At 39.9% G+C, this 17,417-nt stretch overlaps 4 protein-coding genes across 4 annotated transcripts; 2 read left to right on the forward strand and 2 right to left on the reverse strand.

Moving 5' to 3' along the window:
- Positions 1-1,243: 1,243 nt before the first annotated feature.
- On the forward strand, positions 1,244-2,050 carry LOC306696557 (P2Y purinoceptor 3-like; the record flags this gene model as incomplete). Its single annotated transcript, XM_079160211.1, has 1 exon — positions 1,244-2,050. One exon carries the CDS (start codon positions 1,244-1,246, stop codon positions 2,048-2,050), a length of 807 nt encoding a protein of 268 aa, XP_079016337.1.
- An 8,116-nt stretch (positions 2,051-10,166) lies between these two features.
- LOC306696558 (NAD(P)(+)--arginine ADP-ribosyltransferase 1-like) lies at positions 10,167-11,087 on the reverse strand (the record flags this gene model as incomplete). The annotated part of the gene is made up of 2 exons (XM_079160212.1): positions 10,167-10,928; positions 11,022-11,087. 2 exons carry the CDS (start codon positions 11,085-11,087, stop codon positions 10,167-10,169), a joined length of 828 nt encoding a protein of 275 aa, XP_079016338.1.
- A 1,624-nt stretch (positions 11,088-12,711) lies between these two features.
- LOC306695993 (ecto-ADP-ribosyltransferase 4-like) lies at positions 12,712-15,074 on the reverse strand. Its single transcript, XM_079159465.1, has 3 exons — positions 14,684-15,074; positions 14,257-14,396; positions 12,712-14,122 (listed from the first exon to the last, which is right to left on the reverse strand). Exons 2-3 carry the CDS (start codon positions 14,392-14,394, stop codon positions 13,235-13,237), a joined length of 1,026 nt encoding a protein of 341 aa, XP_079015591.1. The 5' UTR covers positions 14,395-14,396; positions 14,684-15,074; the 3' UTR covers positions 12,712-13,234.
- Positions 15,075-15,142: 68 nt separating this feature from the next.
- LOC306695995 (ecto-ADP-ribosyltransferase 4-like) lies at positions 15,143-16,925 on the forward strand. The gene is made up of 3 exons (XM_079159467.1): positions 15,143-15,175; positions 15,481-15,625; positions 15,880-16,925. Exons 2-3 carry the CDS (start codon positions 15,488-15,490, stop codon positions 16,726-16,728), a joined length of 987 nt encoding a protein of 328 aa, XP_079015593.1. The 5' UTR covers positions 15,143-15,175; positions 15,481-15,487; the 3' UTR covers positions 16,729-16,925.
- Positions 16,926-17,417: the final 492 nt, after the last annotated feature.

Here is a 17,417-nt window from a genome sequence, read left to right on the forward strand (position 1 = left end):
CATCACTAGCTTACAGTCTTCTTCCTCACTGTCTGTGCATTGCTACATATTTTGGAACTTCACCACCATGTATACATCAGTTGAATATGGTGGTATATAACCATTGGCAGAAATGTGTCATGTCATCTGCATGCATATACAGTAACCTGCTGGTAGACAGACAGGTGGCAAACATCCATCTATGCATCTATTTTTCATCTACAAGGTCACAGTGGCTGTTATTATTGTTATTGTTATTATTATTATTAGTAGTAGTAGTAGTAGTAATAGTATTAGTAGTAGTAGTAATGCTAGTGGTAGTAGTTTGTATACTAGTAGTAGTAGTCGTATTAGTATTATCACATTTGTATAACTATTACTGTTACTATTACTGCTTATATTATCAATATTATTACATCATATCCACTGCTGTTGTTATTATTAGTAGTAATCATTCTCTTCTATTATTACGTCTGCTATTATTAGTACTACGGCCATTACTTCTTCCATTATATGTATCATTTCTTTCATATGGATTGATTATGTTGTAATTTTATTGTGTTGTTCATTCTGCACATATGACATATATTGCACTTCTGGACATCCTGTGAGAGGGATTCCTCCTCCGTTGCTCTCCCTGAATTTCCTCCTCCCGGTTAAAGCTTTTTTTGGGGGGGGTTGTTTTTCCTTCTTACAATGCGAGGGTCCAAGGGCAGAGGATGTCGTATGCTGTACAGATTGTGAAGCCCTCTGAGGCAAATTTGTGATTTGTGATATTGGGCTACACCAAAAAAACAAACAAAGAATGAACTCTTTACCGGCAGACGGAGGGCAAAAGGCAGAGCACAGCCTGGAAACATTAATAGGCAGTGAGCCCTATTTTGAGACTTCATTTTGTCATGGAAGAAAATTTCCATTACAGCCTCTTCATTGATTGTTGTTTTTGTGTATTTGATTATGTCAACAGAAAACCAAGTAATAAGAGCAGCTAAGGCTGTTTAGTATCAGTTCAAAACCTCCCTTCACTGCTGCTTGACCAGAACACCACTCAGCTCTGTAAAAGGTTTGAATCAAGAATTGTAAAGCTCTCGTTTAAAGTTGTAAATTTGTCAAATGATGTACCCTGTTTTATTGCTGTGCCTCTTGAATTGTTGACATTGCCGTTATTGTGCATTATTTACATTGTATTAATAATCCCTAAATCAAAGACTCATTACATTCAGGTTAGAACCTCTGAAGCTGTCTCTTCCTCTTTACAGACAGAATGAACTTCACTTCAGACTCAACTCGATCTCTCCTTAAGGATTTAAGCGTGGGTTCAGCTACAGCCAACAACATCCTGGGTCTTCCTTTGAATGTTTATGTCATGCGGCTGATAATGGCAGGAGCCAGAGAGACTTTGGCCTCGGACTTCTTCTCCCTCAATTTGGCTATATCTGAGATCGTTTTTGCTTTATTCTGCATATGCTATCAGGTTTATACACTGTTGGTTTTAGACTTCAGTTTGAAATTCTTCATGTTCTCACTTGGCCTCCTCTTTACAGCCCGTCCCCTCTTTCTATGTTGCATCTGTGTGGAGTACTATGTTGGGGTGGTCCACCCCGTGTTGTATCTTGGGTTTAAACCCCTGAGGTACAGGGTGGCCTGTTGTTGCGTTGTCTGGGTGAATACCTTGGTTTCCTGCATCTACTCAATATACACCTATGAAAATACTCTGTATCTTTATGGGTTCTTCATCCAGAATTTTATCTTCTTCTCGGTGATACTTTTCTGCTGCTGCTCGGTGCTCAAGGCTTTGAAACGCCCCGGGCCAGGAGAAAAAGAAACAAAGAAGAAGAAGAGTAACACAATGAAGAGGAGGGCCTTTAAAATCATCTTGCTTATCATGATTTCTCTGACCACTAATTTCGTTTTGTATATGGCTGCTATTCCACTGCAATGTTGCTTGACGACCGATCAGTTTGCCACTGCCTTCGCCATCAGCACAAGCTTGGCTTTAGCAACTGGGTTTCTACAGCCCCTCCTCTACCTCCACAGGGCCGGAAAACTATTCTGCTGCAGGGAGCTCTAGCTACTATCACTGTCAACATGTTCATGTATGTAAATGTAGTAGAACATAAACATGCTGCAGTGCAAAGCACACATTTGCAAAAATATACCACAGCGCTCTTATTAAAACTGCTGTAATAATGCCCATGACTCAAAAACTGTTGGATCAATAATGTAAACAGTTATTTATTTATTCAATTAAGAGGTTTTTCATTGGTTGTGTCAGATAAACTGTACAATAAATCGTGTGCATTCCTTCAAGAGGGTTTAGTGTTTCATTTTGTTCATGTTTTGCAAATAATGTGATAATGATGAAAAGAAACCTCAATGTATTTAATTCAGGTTTAATGAGTGTGCGGGATTCTACATAGGGCACACCTGCATTGGCTCTTAATGTTGTCATAAGACGTAAATCTTGAGATGTCAAAATTACAATACGGCTGTAATTATATAATATAGATTGTGGGCTGAGATTGTGTTCATGCAAACATATACTCTCATTTGATTTCTCCTTCTATTGAAATGGTATTACTAAATTATGAAAGCTGATCAAACTGAGGTTTATACTCAAAACGCGAACACAAAATCTTACTGTTGGGTTGTGTTGACTCAAGGAACTTGAAAGGAGACCAAAGGACAAACATAATTCATAGCCTGTAGATTAAAGTGAATTGTAGATACATGAATCTGGTATCTGATAAGCTGGTAAAAGGCAAATCAGCTTACCAAACAGGTGGGTGAGTAACTCTGATAATAGCAACTGACTTAATAGCATTCAAAACGTTGTTATTCTTCTGTGATGTTTTTGCATTCATTTCATTGTAATTTTCATGTTTAGTTAGAGGACTTCACATCTGATGTGATCACTCGTACAGCAGCTTTGCCCCAGCTGGACAGAAATAATTGTGGTTTCTATTAATTTCCTGTAGATATTTTTAATTTATTCAATGATTAATATTGATAATGCGATTATCTCTTTTTTTCTGTTTCTCCTCTCAGTGTGATTGAGAGTCAAGACTTGACTCTGAAAGGCTGAACCATTTTTCTCTTTAGCGAAATTTCAAGAAAAATGAACACATTTAAACAACATTTTAACAATCGCCTCCACTGCTATCAATCTCGTCCTGAGTCTGCCAACCGACAGCTACGTTGTGTGGCTTATGGCGACCGCAGCAGGAGGCACGTTGGTGGCAGAGTTCCTCCGGCTCAACCTGGCTGTGTTTGAGATTATTGTCTGCTTGCTTTTTGTTGGCAGGTTTCTTACAATTAACTTCCCCTCACTGAAATTTCTGTCAACATTCTCAAATGGTCTTCTGTGGAGTGGCCGCCCTGTGCTGCAGTGCTGTATTTGTACAGAGCAGTTTCTGGCGGTGGTTCACTCTGCGCACTGTTCCTTATGAGCCACTGAGGTACAAGGTGGCCTTCTCTGGGGTGGATTGGACACTTATCGTTGGACTTTCTGTGTTTTACGCACTCTTTCCCGTGGCGAAGCATCCCGTTTTTGTGAGCGAATGTCTGATCTTAATATCATTGATGCTGTTCTGCTACTTATCAGTCCTTGTGGCTCTAAAAAGGGCTCTGCCAGGGGAGGGCAATAAGAAGAGAAACAACATGAAGAGAAAAGCTGTTCTCACTGTCGTCGTGATCGTTTGTGGGAACATACTTCTATTGGTGTCTCTCTATTCTCTCCAATCTAAGCAGCTGGTTATCACATGATAGGAGAATATTAACAAAAACGTGCTCTTTCATTACTTTGGCCAGTGGGTTTGTCCAGCCTCTGTTTTACCTGCAAAGGACTGGCCAATGTTCTTGCAGTAAAGCTGTGAGGATATGCACTGGATGAGCTTCCTTCTGTGCGTGAATGTTCATTACTGACCAGTGGGAGCAACACTTGAAGTGAGTCTGAGCTCAAAGGTCTTTATTCTTCAACTGGAGTGATTTCAACATAGTATAGCAATGTTTTCAATTGAATGATTCATAGTTAAGTCACCAGCTGATTCCTTTATCTACAATACATATTTATTTTAACATTATATGTAACCAATAGCCAGTCAAAGGGTCAGACTTTCTATCATCTTCATTTGATTTGTATTAATGTATCTTCTCTGAATTATGTTTTGGAATTGATTTAATTTGATTATGTGTGTTTGTGTAATCCACTCGATGAGCAGCTCAGAGATTTCCGAGAATCACGGGAACCATCCGACAAACAGCTGCACTGCAGGGATTCATTAATGCTGTATTCTATGTAGCACAGTATGTATATGTATGTGTATAGATAATCACTTGTGCAGTTGTGGATGTAATTTGTGTTGTAATGGATTGCATTGTATTGCCAGATGTTTCTAATATTGTTGTTTCTCAAGATGACCAAATACTAGATAAACAATTGAATGCGGCCCAAACTACCATAGTGTACAGCTCCAGAACTTTCCATAGATCTGACTCAACACACAAATAACTGATCTACGCTATCACTAATTTCCAAATATATATATGATATATATATATACAGTATATATATAAATAAAAAATGATATGTGGCATTTAAATACAAACTTTCATGCAATATAATGTTACCAAAATGTTAGTGGTGAAGAGAAAAAAGCAGAACTTCACTAGAGACATATTTAACTTTATTTTAAAACGACTTGCAGTGCACATACATTGGCTCATCTGATACCAAATGGTTACAAACAAATAAAGACAATTCTGTGGCTACTTTTACATGACATCTTATACGCACAGCTGTAATGCAATCTTGATTTTGGACTGTTGTTTGCCCACTTTGTCATTTTGAAGGCTGTTTCAAAAAAGCAGTAGAGCGCTCAAAGCTTCCTAGTAAAGTGCAGAGCACAGCTGGTATCTACTCCATGTTCCAAATGTTTATTTATTATTTATTTCCCGCTGCAGTGTACATGAATGACATCAAGTAACATGACAGGAAGTAAACATGAACCCAAGCTGTTGCCTAGCAATGCAATTCCGTTGAAACTATCAATGGCAGAGAAAAGAAGGAGCAGCTACCTTCACGTATTGTAAATGATTTCAAGTGGAGCTACACCTGAAAACAACTGACACATACACCATTTCTCAGCAGGTGTTTACCTGCCCTGCGGAAGTAGAGGAGAGGATAGCTGACCCCAAGCCAAACCATTACAGAGTAAGCCAAAGGATGCAAGATACACAGTGTGCTCCGCTCTATTGTATCAACTAGGAAGAACATCGTGACCAGGGGTACATAGCCTACAAACGCAGACACCTGGAACATCAGGACTATATTGAAAGCCCTTTGCTTGATCAATTTGGATCCCTCCCTCTTTCCCTCCCCTGGAGAGGGCTGTTTCAGAGCCCTGAGAACTGATGAGCAGCAGAAAGAGTTGAGAATCAAGACGATCAAAAAATAGATTTTGTACACAACTATTGATTCCTGACTTTCACTGCAATATAGCATTTGGACTGTACCAACCAGGATGGTTAGCAGCCACAAAACACAACACAGGCTCATCCTGTACCGAAGGGGTTTATACCTGCGGTACAGCACTGGGCGTAGGACTGCAACATAGCGTTCTATGCAGACACAGCTCTGGAATTGAACCCTGGCTGTGAATATTATGTTGATGAGTTTATTCACTGCGTCTGCCACTGGTTCATTGTCGGACAAATATTGTATGGTCATTAAAGGTGGCCCCAGGACTCCAAAAATCATCTCTGTGAGGACCAAGTGGAACTCAAACACTTCCATCCTGTCTGTCCAGAAGAATGGAGACGATATCATCAGCCACATCACCCAGCCATTAGCGGGCAGAGAGATCAAGACATATGGCAGAATCATAATGTAAAATACAGGAGAGTGCAAACAGAGACCACACTGTTCTCCGTCCGTCAGGTTTTGCATGTTTTCTGGAAAGTAGTACAGGGAGAGAAAACACTGTAGTGAAATGCAGAGTGGAGGTTTGCATGTTCTACAACTTACTCAACTCAACCCTTGTTTAACAAGTAAAATAGGTCAGAAGACATCTAGTTGTCAAGGGGGCAAAGTGTGAGATATGTCACTGACTTACATACATGAAATTGACATATTAAAATACATTAACTGACATTTTCTCTTCATGTATTTGCAGATACCCCAAAATATGTTGTTTACAATTGTTCAACTCAAGAAAAGCTTGAGAAATGCAGAAATTGTCCATCGTTCTCATTCTCTGTGTGCATCACTACATTTTCTTCTCAAACTAAAAGCTGTAAAGGTGTCGTGAGGGATTATTAATAAAATATACTATTCACAAAATGAAAACACTCTTTTCCTCACAAGGTGTGAAGAAAAGAGACAAGAAGAGAGATGTAAACATGTGAAACCAAAATATGACTCTAGAAAATGATTTAATGTATTCGTTGTTTCACATGAGAACTTGAACACAGTCTAGGAACTTAAAAGCACCAACCTTGTCTTTCCCTGAGTTTGTTGAGGTGTGTTTTCAAATGTCCAGCTCCAGCTTTAATCACATCATCTACAAAACACCTGTTTTCGCCTGTAACCAAATAATGTCCATGAGTCAATTGCTGGCTTGCAAAACCTGTAGATGCGTGTGAACAATTTGACTAAAGAGGGTTTGGTGTTCATCAGCTCTTGTGGTAATCAGAGATTAAAATAGACAGACCTGTATGCAGCAACCATGCAGGTGGAGTATTGTATGCATCAGCACATGCAATGCAATGCAGTTTTACGATAACTATTTCAAATAATTATAGCAAAACCAGTTTCCAATTCACTTTGCACAGAAGAACCACTGATGTAGTACACATTCTTCCAAACCTTCAAGTTTACCCAGACCATTCATTATTTCTGTTTTATTGCCTTTTGATCATCACAACATTTTTTCAAAAAAGCACCTCAACAGTTCTTAACATCCTGGAACATCTGGAGCACATTGTTAAAGGGTATGAACACAGATTACATGTATGTGATCTTTGGTTAGAGCCTTGTCCTTTCTCTGTTTCATTTTTATTTTCAGCGCAGTCTTTTGCCTCATTCCAGGCACATGCAAATGATACTTCCTCAAAGTATCCGTCCACGATTATTATTATTATTATTATTAAAGATGAAGACAATAAATAGACTGTTAAAACTGCACAGTGTCTATTGAAAAACTGAAAAGGCCTGGATGGGGAAAGCTTTTCTTTTAGCTGACTTGTCATTTAAATTGTCATGCAGACAACACATTATCACACATTTCTCTTTTTTTATCTGTCAGTTGCAGCAACATTCACATGTTAGCATATATTATTCTTAGAATAAAGAATATATATAAGTAACAGGGGGACAATAGGTGTATATCCACGTGTGGTGGGGAATGCTCTCCTAAGTGAACACAGCTTCATGTGTTGTGTTGGTGATCGCAGCCCCGGACTTGACTCCTTCCACAACCAGTTCCTTAATTAGGCCCAGATTATGAAGGCACCTGCTAGGCTAGGCTCTCGGTTTTTGTCCCTGTCCTCTGCTGTTGCTGGTAGTGTTTGGTGTCACAGCTTTGATCTGATATGTTGCCTAAGTATATTGTGTGTTGGAGCATCATTGTTGTCCTGTCTACCATTGTGATTCACTTGCCGTTTTTCTCCCGTTTGTTTTGCTTTCCCATTGTTGTCAAACCAATCGGGTGATATATTTAGTTTTGTTTCTTTCGTATTTCCCTTTCTTTCAGTGCAGAGCAGGGTGCTACATTTCTTTAGGCACCAGTTGTGAGGTCCCTACAATTCATGCATGCAAGTAAAAGCACAGGGACGCCACGCCAATGTAGATTGCACCGCTTTTGCTTTGAGGATTGCTGTGTTGCACTTGAGGTGTATCTGCCGGTGTATCTGCCTTATACATTTTTGAGGCAATTTTTCCTGGAGTGCAATTCCCAAGGAGACGTTTTGTTTTCCAGTTCTCCCCTTAATGCCCTCATCACACATGCTGCTTAAAAAAATGCAGGTTCTGTGAAAAACTGAGGCCTCAACATGTTTAATCACATAAGAGGATGTATCAATACACGTTCACAGATATTAAAAGTCACACCAGAAGATTGCTGCTTCCACAATCAGAGTATGCTAACCTAGATTAGATAATCTAGAAAAGCATGATTTTATTTATACTTATGTGCTTGATCAACATTTGAAATTTAGGGAATGTTAACATGTTCCACTCCCCATCATGGCTGCATCCAGCATAAGAGTACACAGTGAAATCAAAATCGTTCATTTAGTCAGGAAATATGCACAACACAAAACCGGTCCTCAGCATGTATTCAGGACTCATGGTACACTTTATGTACTGTATACCTCTATACCAGACAAGTCCTCACTCACCTGTATCATTTGCACATTTGTGTCCTTAGTATGTGGACGGACTGCGTGAACGCTTTAAAGCATGTGTGTGGTGTGCCTTGTTTATATTGTTGCTTTTATTCTTTCTGTCTTTTCTGTCACTTATGTAAAATGCCTTAAGTACCTTTTGAAAGCGCTATACAAATAAAATGTATTGTGTATGTGGAATGAATCGAAGTCTGTGCACTTTAAAACTATGTCAGAGAGCTGTTGTTCCCTCTTGCATCTCTTAATAAAGTGAAGCATGTGACAACTTTGGTCCTGTAGAATCCACAGAAGTCCAACAATCAGAAAAGCATACAAACAGCTGTTTCCCAATTTCTTTAATTTGTAAGAATTCTCTGCCGTGGGTTGTCTTATTTTGAGAATCTGAAATGAAATGCAGTTAGCTTTTTATTTTCAAATGTTCTTAAAATAATGTTGTATGGTGTCTTCTGTGCTGTGATATGTGTTTAGCTTATTTAGAACTTTCACAGCGACTCCCAGAAGAACCAAGAGTCTATCTTTGACGGTCCCTCACATGATTTACATGAGAAATGATCCAAAGGTATGTACAACACTGCTTTACATGTTGTAACAGACAACAAGCGCAGACATGGTCCTATATGCAAACGTACAGGTGTTGGAGGCAGTCAAGCAGAAAGCTACTACAGAAATATTTGCATATAGTATTAGTGGATATCACGACAACTATAACTTGTATAAAGTCAACCGTACATTTAAAAGAATCATCCTTCATGTATTCCTATGGCAACATTTTTGGTTTTCGAATTTCTCTGCTTCATCCCAGGCTTGTTTGAAGTTGCAGTCTCTGTTTTTCTCATTTCTTTGAACTGTTTCAAGCCTCGTCCAGTTGAAGGCAACCATTTAGCACCAGGTTTAGCCCACTGCTTTAAAGAAATAACTGACATAAGGACACATTATCTTGTCATTTTTACTTCCAGATATAGTGTACAGCAGTTACACTTACGCTACATACTGTATAGCATATTGCAAGTGTTTAGCACTGCGGCTTAGACTGCCACCCTCCATTAAAGTAGAAACCTGGAGACACAGTTGTTAAATGAAAAAAATCTCTGCCAACATGTGGAGTCAGAAACACGCTTTAATGTAACAGCATAGTCTGTCTCTGCAGTCTTCACTGACATTGGGTGTAAGACACAATGAAATGCCTCAGAAGTGTCCGATAAGGAGACCGTTTTGGGTGCAAGATAAACATGACCGTACCACGGAGCATTAATGCATTAAGCTGGAGGTATAGGAGCTTGACTAAAGCATCTGTGCAGTCAGACATCTTTCTGACAGTTAACATTTATTTTTCAACGTTTTCAGTAAACATTGTAATCCATCTAGACCATTTGATTGATGGTGAACATATTTCACTCTGCTGACTTCCTCAGTTACCAATAATGAAAAAAAATTTCTATGAATTATGCAAGCAAAACATGGGTCAAACAAGCACGATTTGTAAAACAGTATTTTATTATATGACAAGATTGTACAATTGTTTTTCTTTGATAGATAAATAGAATCTAAGTGCAGATGACAGATAGACATTTTAAATAATATAATTCTAGTTTTCACAATCTCTTCACCTCTGACTATTTGGCTTTTAACATGTCAATCATTCAAACATGAAAATACTGGCATTTCCCATTAAGACCAACGATATGCATACATTTAAATCATATCCAAATGAATTTTGAGAATTTTAAATCCCTTCTGTTTCCTAATCCCAATATATTATTTTGCATGTTAAATGAGACTTTATCTCAGAAAAGAGCACAATTCAAATTTGAAAGTGTTTTTCCTGCGCTTTTCAGTTTATAGACCACCTCACACGGAAGCCTCTTCTGGCCAGATCTCCTCTCAATCTTTGTGACTTTAAATACCTCATAAGGAGGAATCAGGGCTTCTCTCTCAGACTCCCCGAGCTTAGAGTACAGAGAGACGTCTGCTCCTGAGCATGTGATAATCTCAAAGCATGACTTGTCTCCAAATCTTTCAGCGCTGGGGTACCAACCCATCGAGCTGGAGGTAAAAGAGCCAAAGCGTATCACCTTGTTGAGAACATCTTGGCTAAAGTAGCTGTTGACTCTGCGGTAGCCAGTGAGACATCTTTCCTCTACATGTTTGCGAGTGCTAAGAGTTTGGAGGGCGTCAGTCAGGAAAAAGTGAAGTGAGTGATATCTAAATGTGGTCTTGTACTTAGATTTCTGGGTTCGAACTGCGTAGTTAAAATCAAGATAGATTTTTAGATTGTCGAGGGAATAAACGTAAATAGCCATGATCTGTTCTTTCCCCAGAGAGGTGGAAGGTCGCTTTCCCTTCCTGCGCTTCCATTTTTTGTTGTAGTATTTTTCTGCCTCGCCCCAGGCCAGGGTGAAATTTTTGTCTTTGCGTTTCTCATTCCCCAGGAACTCCTTCTTCACTCTGTACTCCATCTGGTCTCTGCAACCAGCGTACATGTCGTCAACAGCGTTCAGCGCCAAATCCAGTGGAACTTGACCGTTTAACCCAGGTTCTGCAGAGCTCTGAAATAAAAATCTTACTTGGTTATAATCTTACCTACAAATGACAGTACAACATAGTCACTAAAGCAAGCCACTATCCAGGTTATACCCTACCTTTGCAATTCCTACGGAGACTCCACATGTCATTAGCACTGCTGCCCAAACTGCCCTCATTGCCATCGTCTGCCAGCATAGAGACCTGCACACAAAAATACCTCTTTCAGTAAACACATTTTTGGCATTTTCTGTGTAAATCATTCCATTTTTAGTTATCCTATTTTGATTATTAACTTTGGATGGATTGAAATGGGCCTCGACGTGGACTCCACAATATCTGTTTTGAATCTAGCTCAAACACTGGAGAAGATTTGTTTTGTTCCACTTACCACAGCTCAGTTCTCACATGTAGCACTACTTTGGTGACTTGCAAGTTATCTGTTAAGCTTAGCTCCTGTTTTACTTTCACCAGCTGCTGGCCATTGCAATTAGGGGCAGGACTACAAGGCCAACCCATTTCCTCTTTGATTGGAATGGATTATAAGGGTCTGTGCATCAGAAAATCATGCATTTGTACCTAAGACAAGAATACCTCAAAGCTAATGTATTACAGAAACATGCTTTGTTATATTTGTTTAAATTATCTTTACATGCTGACAGCAATCAATAAATCAAACACCCTGAAAAAAAATGCTTGTTATCAGTGCTGATCATCATTGCAATCCACGTTATACTGTATGAAATGTATGAAACACTGTTCAGACTATCATGTACAACAGTCATGCTTTGGATTCCTGCTCATAGGGGCATGGACAAACAAAAGGTGTTATCTATATGAAATAAAGTAAAAGGTGGCAAGAATGAAAACAACTGGGGAAAAAACACAGAGCACACAATCATGTCAAGACTGAGGTTAGTGCTCACAGGGTTAAAGGAAACAATGCAATTAGTGGCGAAACATCCATCAGGTCTGTGTGGTGTGAATGTGGCTTAGAGAATAATTAACAATTGCCAGTGAAACGCATAGAGAAAACCTAAAGAACGAATTAAAGAACTGTAAGCTGAGAGTGTTGAATCTTAAGATTTATAAAGCATTTAGGAGGGAACATATAAAGACTCGTTTTAGTTCGTAAAACAAACTGGGTTAGTGAATATCATTTATTTAGGCTTATTTATTTTGGGGAACTTTGGCTCACACTCCAGCGTAGGTGGCGGAAAGGCATTTTAATAGTTGCCACCCGCAATTAAACAGAACGAAGAAGAAGGATTTACGTGATATCCCGTAGCAATAGCACCTTCCTGTCTACCGGCCTGTTTACCTACCTGTCCACGTGCCCTGCCTGCAAGCACGCGCTCTGACCGTGCACACTGCGCGTCACCGGAGTTTTCCACAAGCCACAGCTTATTAACAGCTGTGAGTACTAACAATAGAGCCATGTTGGCTGTTTTGCGTTCTTTTTTTATACGTCTACTTTCATAATGATCATTTTGGGGGAGTGACTTTGGAGGGAAGCCTGAAAAGGTGGGCTGCCAGTGTTGCAAACCTGGCAACTTTCTCGCTACATTTAGCCACTTTTTGAGTTAATGTTAGCGACGTTATAAGGAAATGAGTTGGCAGCACTGGGTTGAGTTTTCAGTTGCATTTTTCAAATCTAGCTTACTTTTGCTGGTTTCTCCAATGTTACCCAGCTTTGAGAGTGTTTAAATTCCATGTCAGTAACTGTGAAATGACCATTGTTGAAACAGATGGAATCACTTTCTTTATTTGTAGTCCAGTATGTATAGCAGTAGGCTACACGTGGAGAAGGGACAGCAGGACTATACATTACACAGGCATCGCGAGACATGAAGACACAGGATAAACAATAAAGCATACAAAGACATGTAGAGAGTCAATACTGTGCAATGTGTTAATCAAAATTGCGGTTTATCTTTCACAAAAATAAATGCTGTTCATTAATGACATTTGTTTTAAAAAGCGTGAATAACACTGATACATTATTGCTCAGAGGAGGAATTACTGTATCACACTGCATACTGTGTGGAAGCTGGGGAGTATGTGTTGAAATGGTCGGCTACTTTTAATACCACAAAGTCCATGTGTCCAGGCATTGCATGGGATGTGATTGAGTTTGTTTGAGTGTCCAGTAATGTCCAGAATGGCCACATGTGAAAATATGAAATACAGTTCCACAAATTACATCTCTGCCAACTCTGAGCTAACAAAGGGAAGCTTTTTGTTTCCTCATATCACTTTTTTAAAAACATATTAAGAATTCTCTCGATGACGAACACAATAACGAAGTGTCCACGACAGCACCCCTCTTTGATTAATGGCTAACTCTATATATCCCCAGAATAACCAGCAGCACCAGCAGAGCTCCCAGCACTGCAGCCACAAAACGCTTCTGCCTGCGCTTCACAAGGACCAAAGAAATGACGACCAACAGCAGTGAGCATACTGACATCATCCCAACACCGCTTGCATGCCAGTGTGTTAAAAAAGCTCCAAAATACGTGTTTATTTGCCTTTGAGCCAATTTACAATTTAAATCCCTCCTCGGTACTTTGGTGCTCTGTAGCTTGTAAACCACACTGCACCATGGGTCGTTTGTCAGGACATCGGTGATTTTGAAGACCTCGTAGGGAGGAATCAGCACCTGTCCCATTTGGTTTGTTGCAGAGTAATACGTGATATCGGCACCAAAGCACGAGTAGATCTCAAAACAAGACACGTTGCCATTCAAATCAAACGACCGCTTGCTTGAAGCCACCCAGGTGAAAGCACCAAAACGCACGTTTGTGTTGATTACGTTGCGGTCAAAGTGTTTCCATGTCCTGTGAAAGGTGGTTCCGCACGATGTCTGCTTCTGACGCAGAACTTGAATGGCGTCAGTCAGGTGGAAGTAGAAATAGTGGAACCTAAATCTGTATGTGCTGTAGTTGTGTTTCCCTGTTTTCACTGCTTGGTCGAAGTCTTGTTGGATGTTTTTCACCTTTGTGTACATGTAGATGACTGTAGCATGCTCTTCTTTCAGGTGCTGGTGCACAGGTTTCCTTGCACCGCCTTCAGCTGAAGCCCAGGCAATGCTGAAGTTTTGGTTGAAGTGCCACTCAAACACGCCGAACAGGTCGATCGCAGAGGCTGTTTCAGACTTGCAACCATCGTACATGTCATCAATGGAATCTGTCGCCATGTCCAGAGGTAAGCCAGTTTTCTGCAGATGACAGATGAGAGACGGCTACGGTGAGCAAAAACAACAAATTGCATAGGGTTTTGGTATATTCAGTGCAAATAAGCCCACTGCAAGTAACAGTTCAAATGTGTCAAAGAAAGAACTGTAATCCGCACCTCGGCAGGTTTCTGAGGCCACCAGAATAGTAGAGACGGGTCATGATACAAAAGGAGCACCACCGCCAAAAACACACAAAGGGTTGCCCAGTTCCTCACTGATTTCAGCTCACATACTGGCCCTTTGCCAGACGTCATATCTGAATGAAAAGAAAGAAATCATCTCACTAAAATAGATTTTCTAACTCTTTCAACACCATGAATATGCATCGGACGTTGTATAATCATATTACTTGCATGCACATTGACACAGTTTGTATGCTTGAACCCGCAAGTAAAAGTATATGAGCCTAGTGGCTGACATGCAGGAGATAAACCATAATCCATAATAAGGATATACATAATGTTTACTTGTAGACTGATCCGTCAATACACATCCTTGTATTCTCCACCAACACTGAATGGTATCTGATTGTTTTTGGCTTACCTTTCCGAGGTGAGTTTCTCAGCAGCGAGATATTCCTTTGATAGAGTGCAGATGCATGGTTGTTTGCCAACAAAGAAGTTCCGGCTCACAGGATTTACAAGTATGACCACGCAGCACATACATTCTACTGCAACTTTGCTCAGAGGCTCCAGAGATAAAAATGGATCCTATCTTGTGATGTTTATGCAGTAGTGAGAAGAGACACAAGCGTTTTCTCTTTTCCTGGGCTGCAGCGTAGCCTCATATCCTGTATGTATTTGTCGAGTGTAAATAACAGCCTTGCCCCACACAGGCCCTGTCATTTCACCGCTTTCACTGCCAGATGAAGGTTCCACATGTGGTAACACCTGTAAATCCAGTTTGGTAGCTTGCTCAGGTTAAAACAAACAAAGATATTGTATGTCACCGGCTTGTAAAACACAAAACCTACTGATGGCAGCTCCTCTCGTCACATAAAAGACAACACTTCATCATAGTGCTGCTCAGGATGTGGTAAGTTATAAGAACATATCACATTTTTTTTAGACTCCTACTGTTTTCAAAATGTAATGCTTTGTTCCCACCAATACTGATTTTTATGTGCAACAACTTTAAACTTTTTGCAGATTGGAGAGTCAATAGTTAAAATAACTTTAATATGCTGTTCCACGCCTTTATTTGTATTTATTTTAATGAAATGATATATGTTGCAGTGCAGTGCTCAGTTCCAGTATAGGGGCCCTGTAGGTTTTTGTTCAACTCACATTCTCTCTGATCGCAGCACTTCTGGGTTAAACAACAGATTTCCTTTGTTCCAGATGCACCATGCCTTCCTGGGAGAGGCAAGCATGTCAGAGAAAAACTGTATCTGCATGTGCCATTACTTCTCTTGTTCTTCTGGTGGGACTGCTGGTGTTTGTTGTCGTATATCTGACGCTCAGCTGGCAGGATATCGTTGGAGAGGTATTTTTCCACTTATTTAACACTACACATTTGACATTTACAGGACTTAAGCAAAACATAAAAGTAGTTACATTAATCACAAATAGTGACATCCATTTCTCGTTTTTAAGTATGCACTTTTGAAATAATTCTTGCTATTAACTGTAATTGTTTTCTTTAAGGACTGTGCAAAAGAGGTTCCATCTTATTATTATTCATGTAGTGTATATCTCCATCTACTGGATAAATACTGAACAGCAAGTCTCTCATTTCAGCATTTCCTGCAGGGTCAGACCCGTGACCTGAAGGACGGTATGTACGACGACTGCGGATCCAAAGCGACTGCTGTGACGGATAAAGCCATAATGCAGAAATGGGGAACGCATACAAACTTTAGTCAAGCCTGGAGCGATGCAGAGCAAAAAGCCAGAGAGCCCGCACACAAGTACATGGAGAAACGTCACTCAATGGCCATATACATGTACACAAATATTATGCTGCAACCCGTCAAGCAAGACCTAGAAGAAAGTACTGGAAAACGACAAAAGGAGACCTTTGAGCCCCGCTCCCTTTATCTGTCCCTAAGTGAAGCCGTTCAGATTCTGAAGCACAGTCAGGTGACATGTCTTCGCACATATTACGGAACAGAGACACTTTTAAATCTGAACATCTCTGAAGAGCTGATTCGCTTCAGTACCTTCGTATTAGGGTGTGACGGGCGGAGCTTTGGAAGGGACGCTTCATGTTTTGAGGTATTCACATGTTTCGGAGCTGACGTCTCGCATTACTCAGCCCTGAAGCTAAACAGCCAGGTGCTGATTCCTCCCTATGAGGTTTTCAAAGTCACAGAAACGGAGACGGATACACAGAGGTGTAAAGTCATCTACAGACTCAGGAGCAACATGAACTGCGTTTATGACAGAGAGAGCAATAAGTTGCATCCAATATCTGCGTTACCAGTGGATGGGTTTTGGCTCATTTTTGCCATCGCTTGTATGATTATTGTGTCTCTTCTGCTACCCTTTGTTATTGTGAAAGTGTTAGAAAACCATAAGAAAACTGCTGTTTACAGTGCCTCATCTTTTCACAATGACTCTAACTACCCAGGTAGTGTTGTCATTTAAAGGCCCAGGTTTAATAAAAAAAAAAAAAAAGATGGTCCCATTAGCTTTAGTGATCACATTTTGGCACAGTTCCACGATTTAAAACCTCATGTATAGGAAAAGAGAATATATATACATAGGAAATGTTCATCATTTTATGATGTAATATTTGCAAATGGTGTTGGTCTACATTTCTTACTTGCCATGTTTTAATACACTTTCTCTGTTACTCAATTCATATCTGCTAAAGTTTCACGCCTGCTGCCGATCAATTAGCAGCAACGTTTGCTTTGGTCTGAGGGATACAATGGCTTAACTGAGAACATAATAGAACATGCATTTAGAGACCTGGAATGGAAAATAGTGTCATAAAAGAGTATTAGTCAAGTCAAAATATATCTGAATAGCAATGTGTAAGTCTGCTTGTTAATCACGGTTTATTTCCCCTTTACCACCATTCATTTGATTAAAAACATTTTACATTTTAAAGGATTGTTCGAGTGTTTTTCAAGTTGAAAGCGAGTGTGTCGCAAGATGTGTTCATGAAACATTAGAGGTATGTAGTGGGTTTGAAGATGGGTGTGGTCCGAGCAAGATAGCCAGAGGATTTGGCATCACGGCTGGTGTGATCCCATCATAAGATGATCTCCAGTCTCTCTCTCTCTTCTCTCCTCTTGACTACATTTTGTCAATTTTGGGCGTTCCATAAA

The sequence above is a fragment of the Pholis gunnellus genome (assembly GCF_910591455.1).
Source record: "Pholis gunnellus genome assembly, chromosome: 5".
Lineage (NCBI taxonomy): Eukaryota > Metazoa > Chordata > Actinopteri > Perciformes > Pholidae > Pholis > Pholis gunnellus.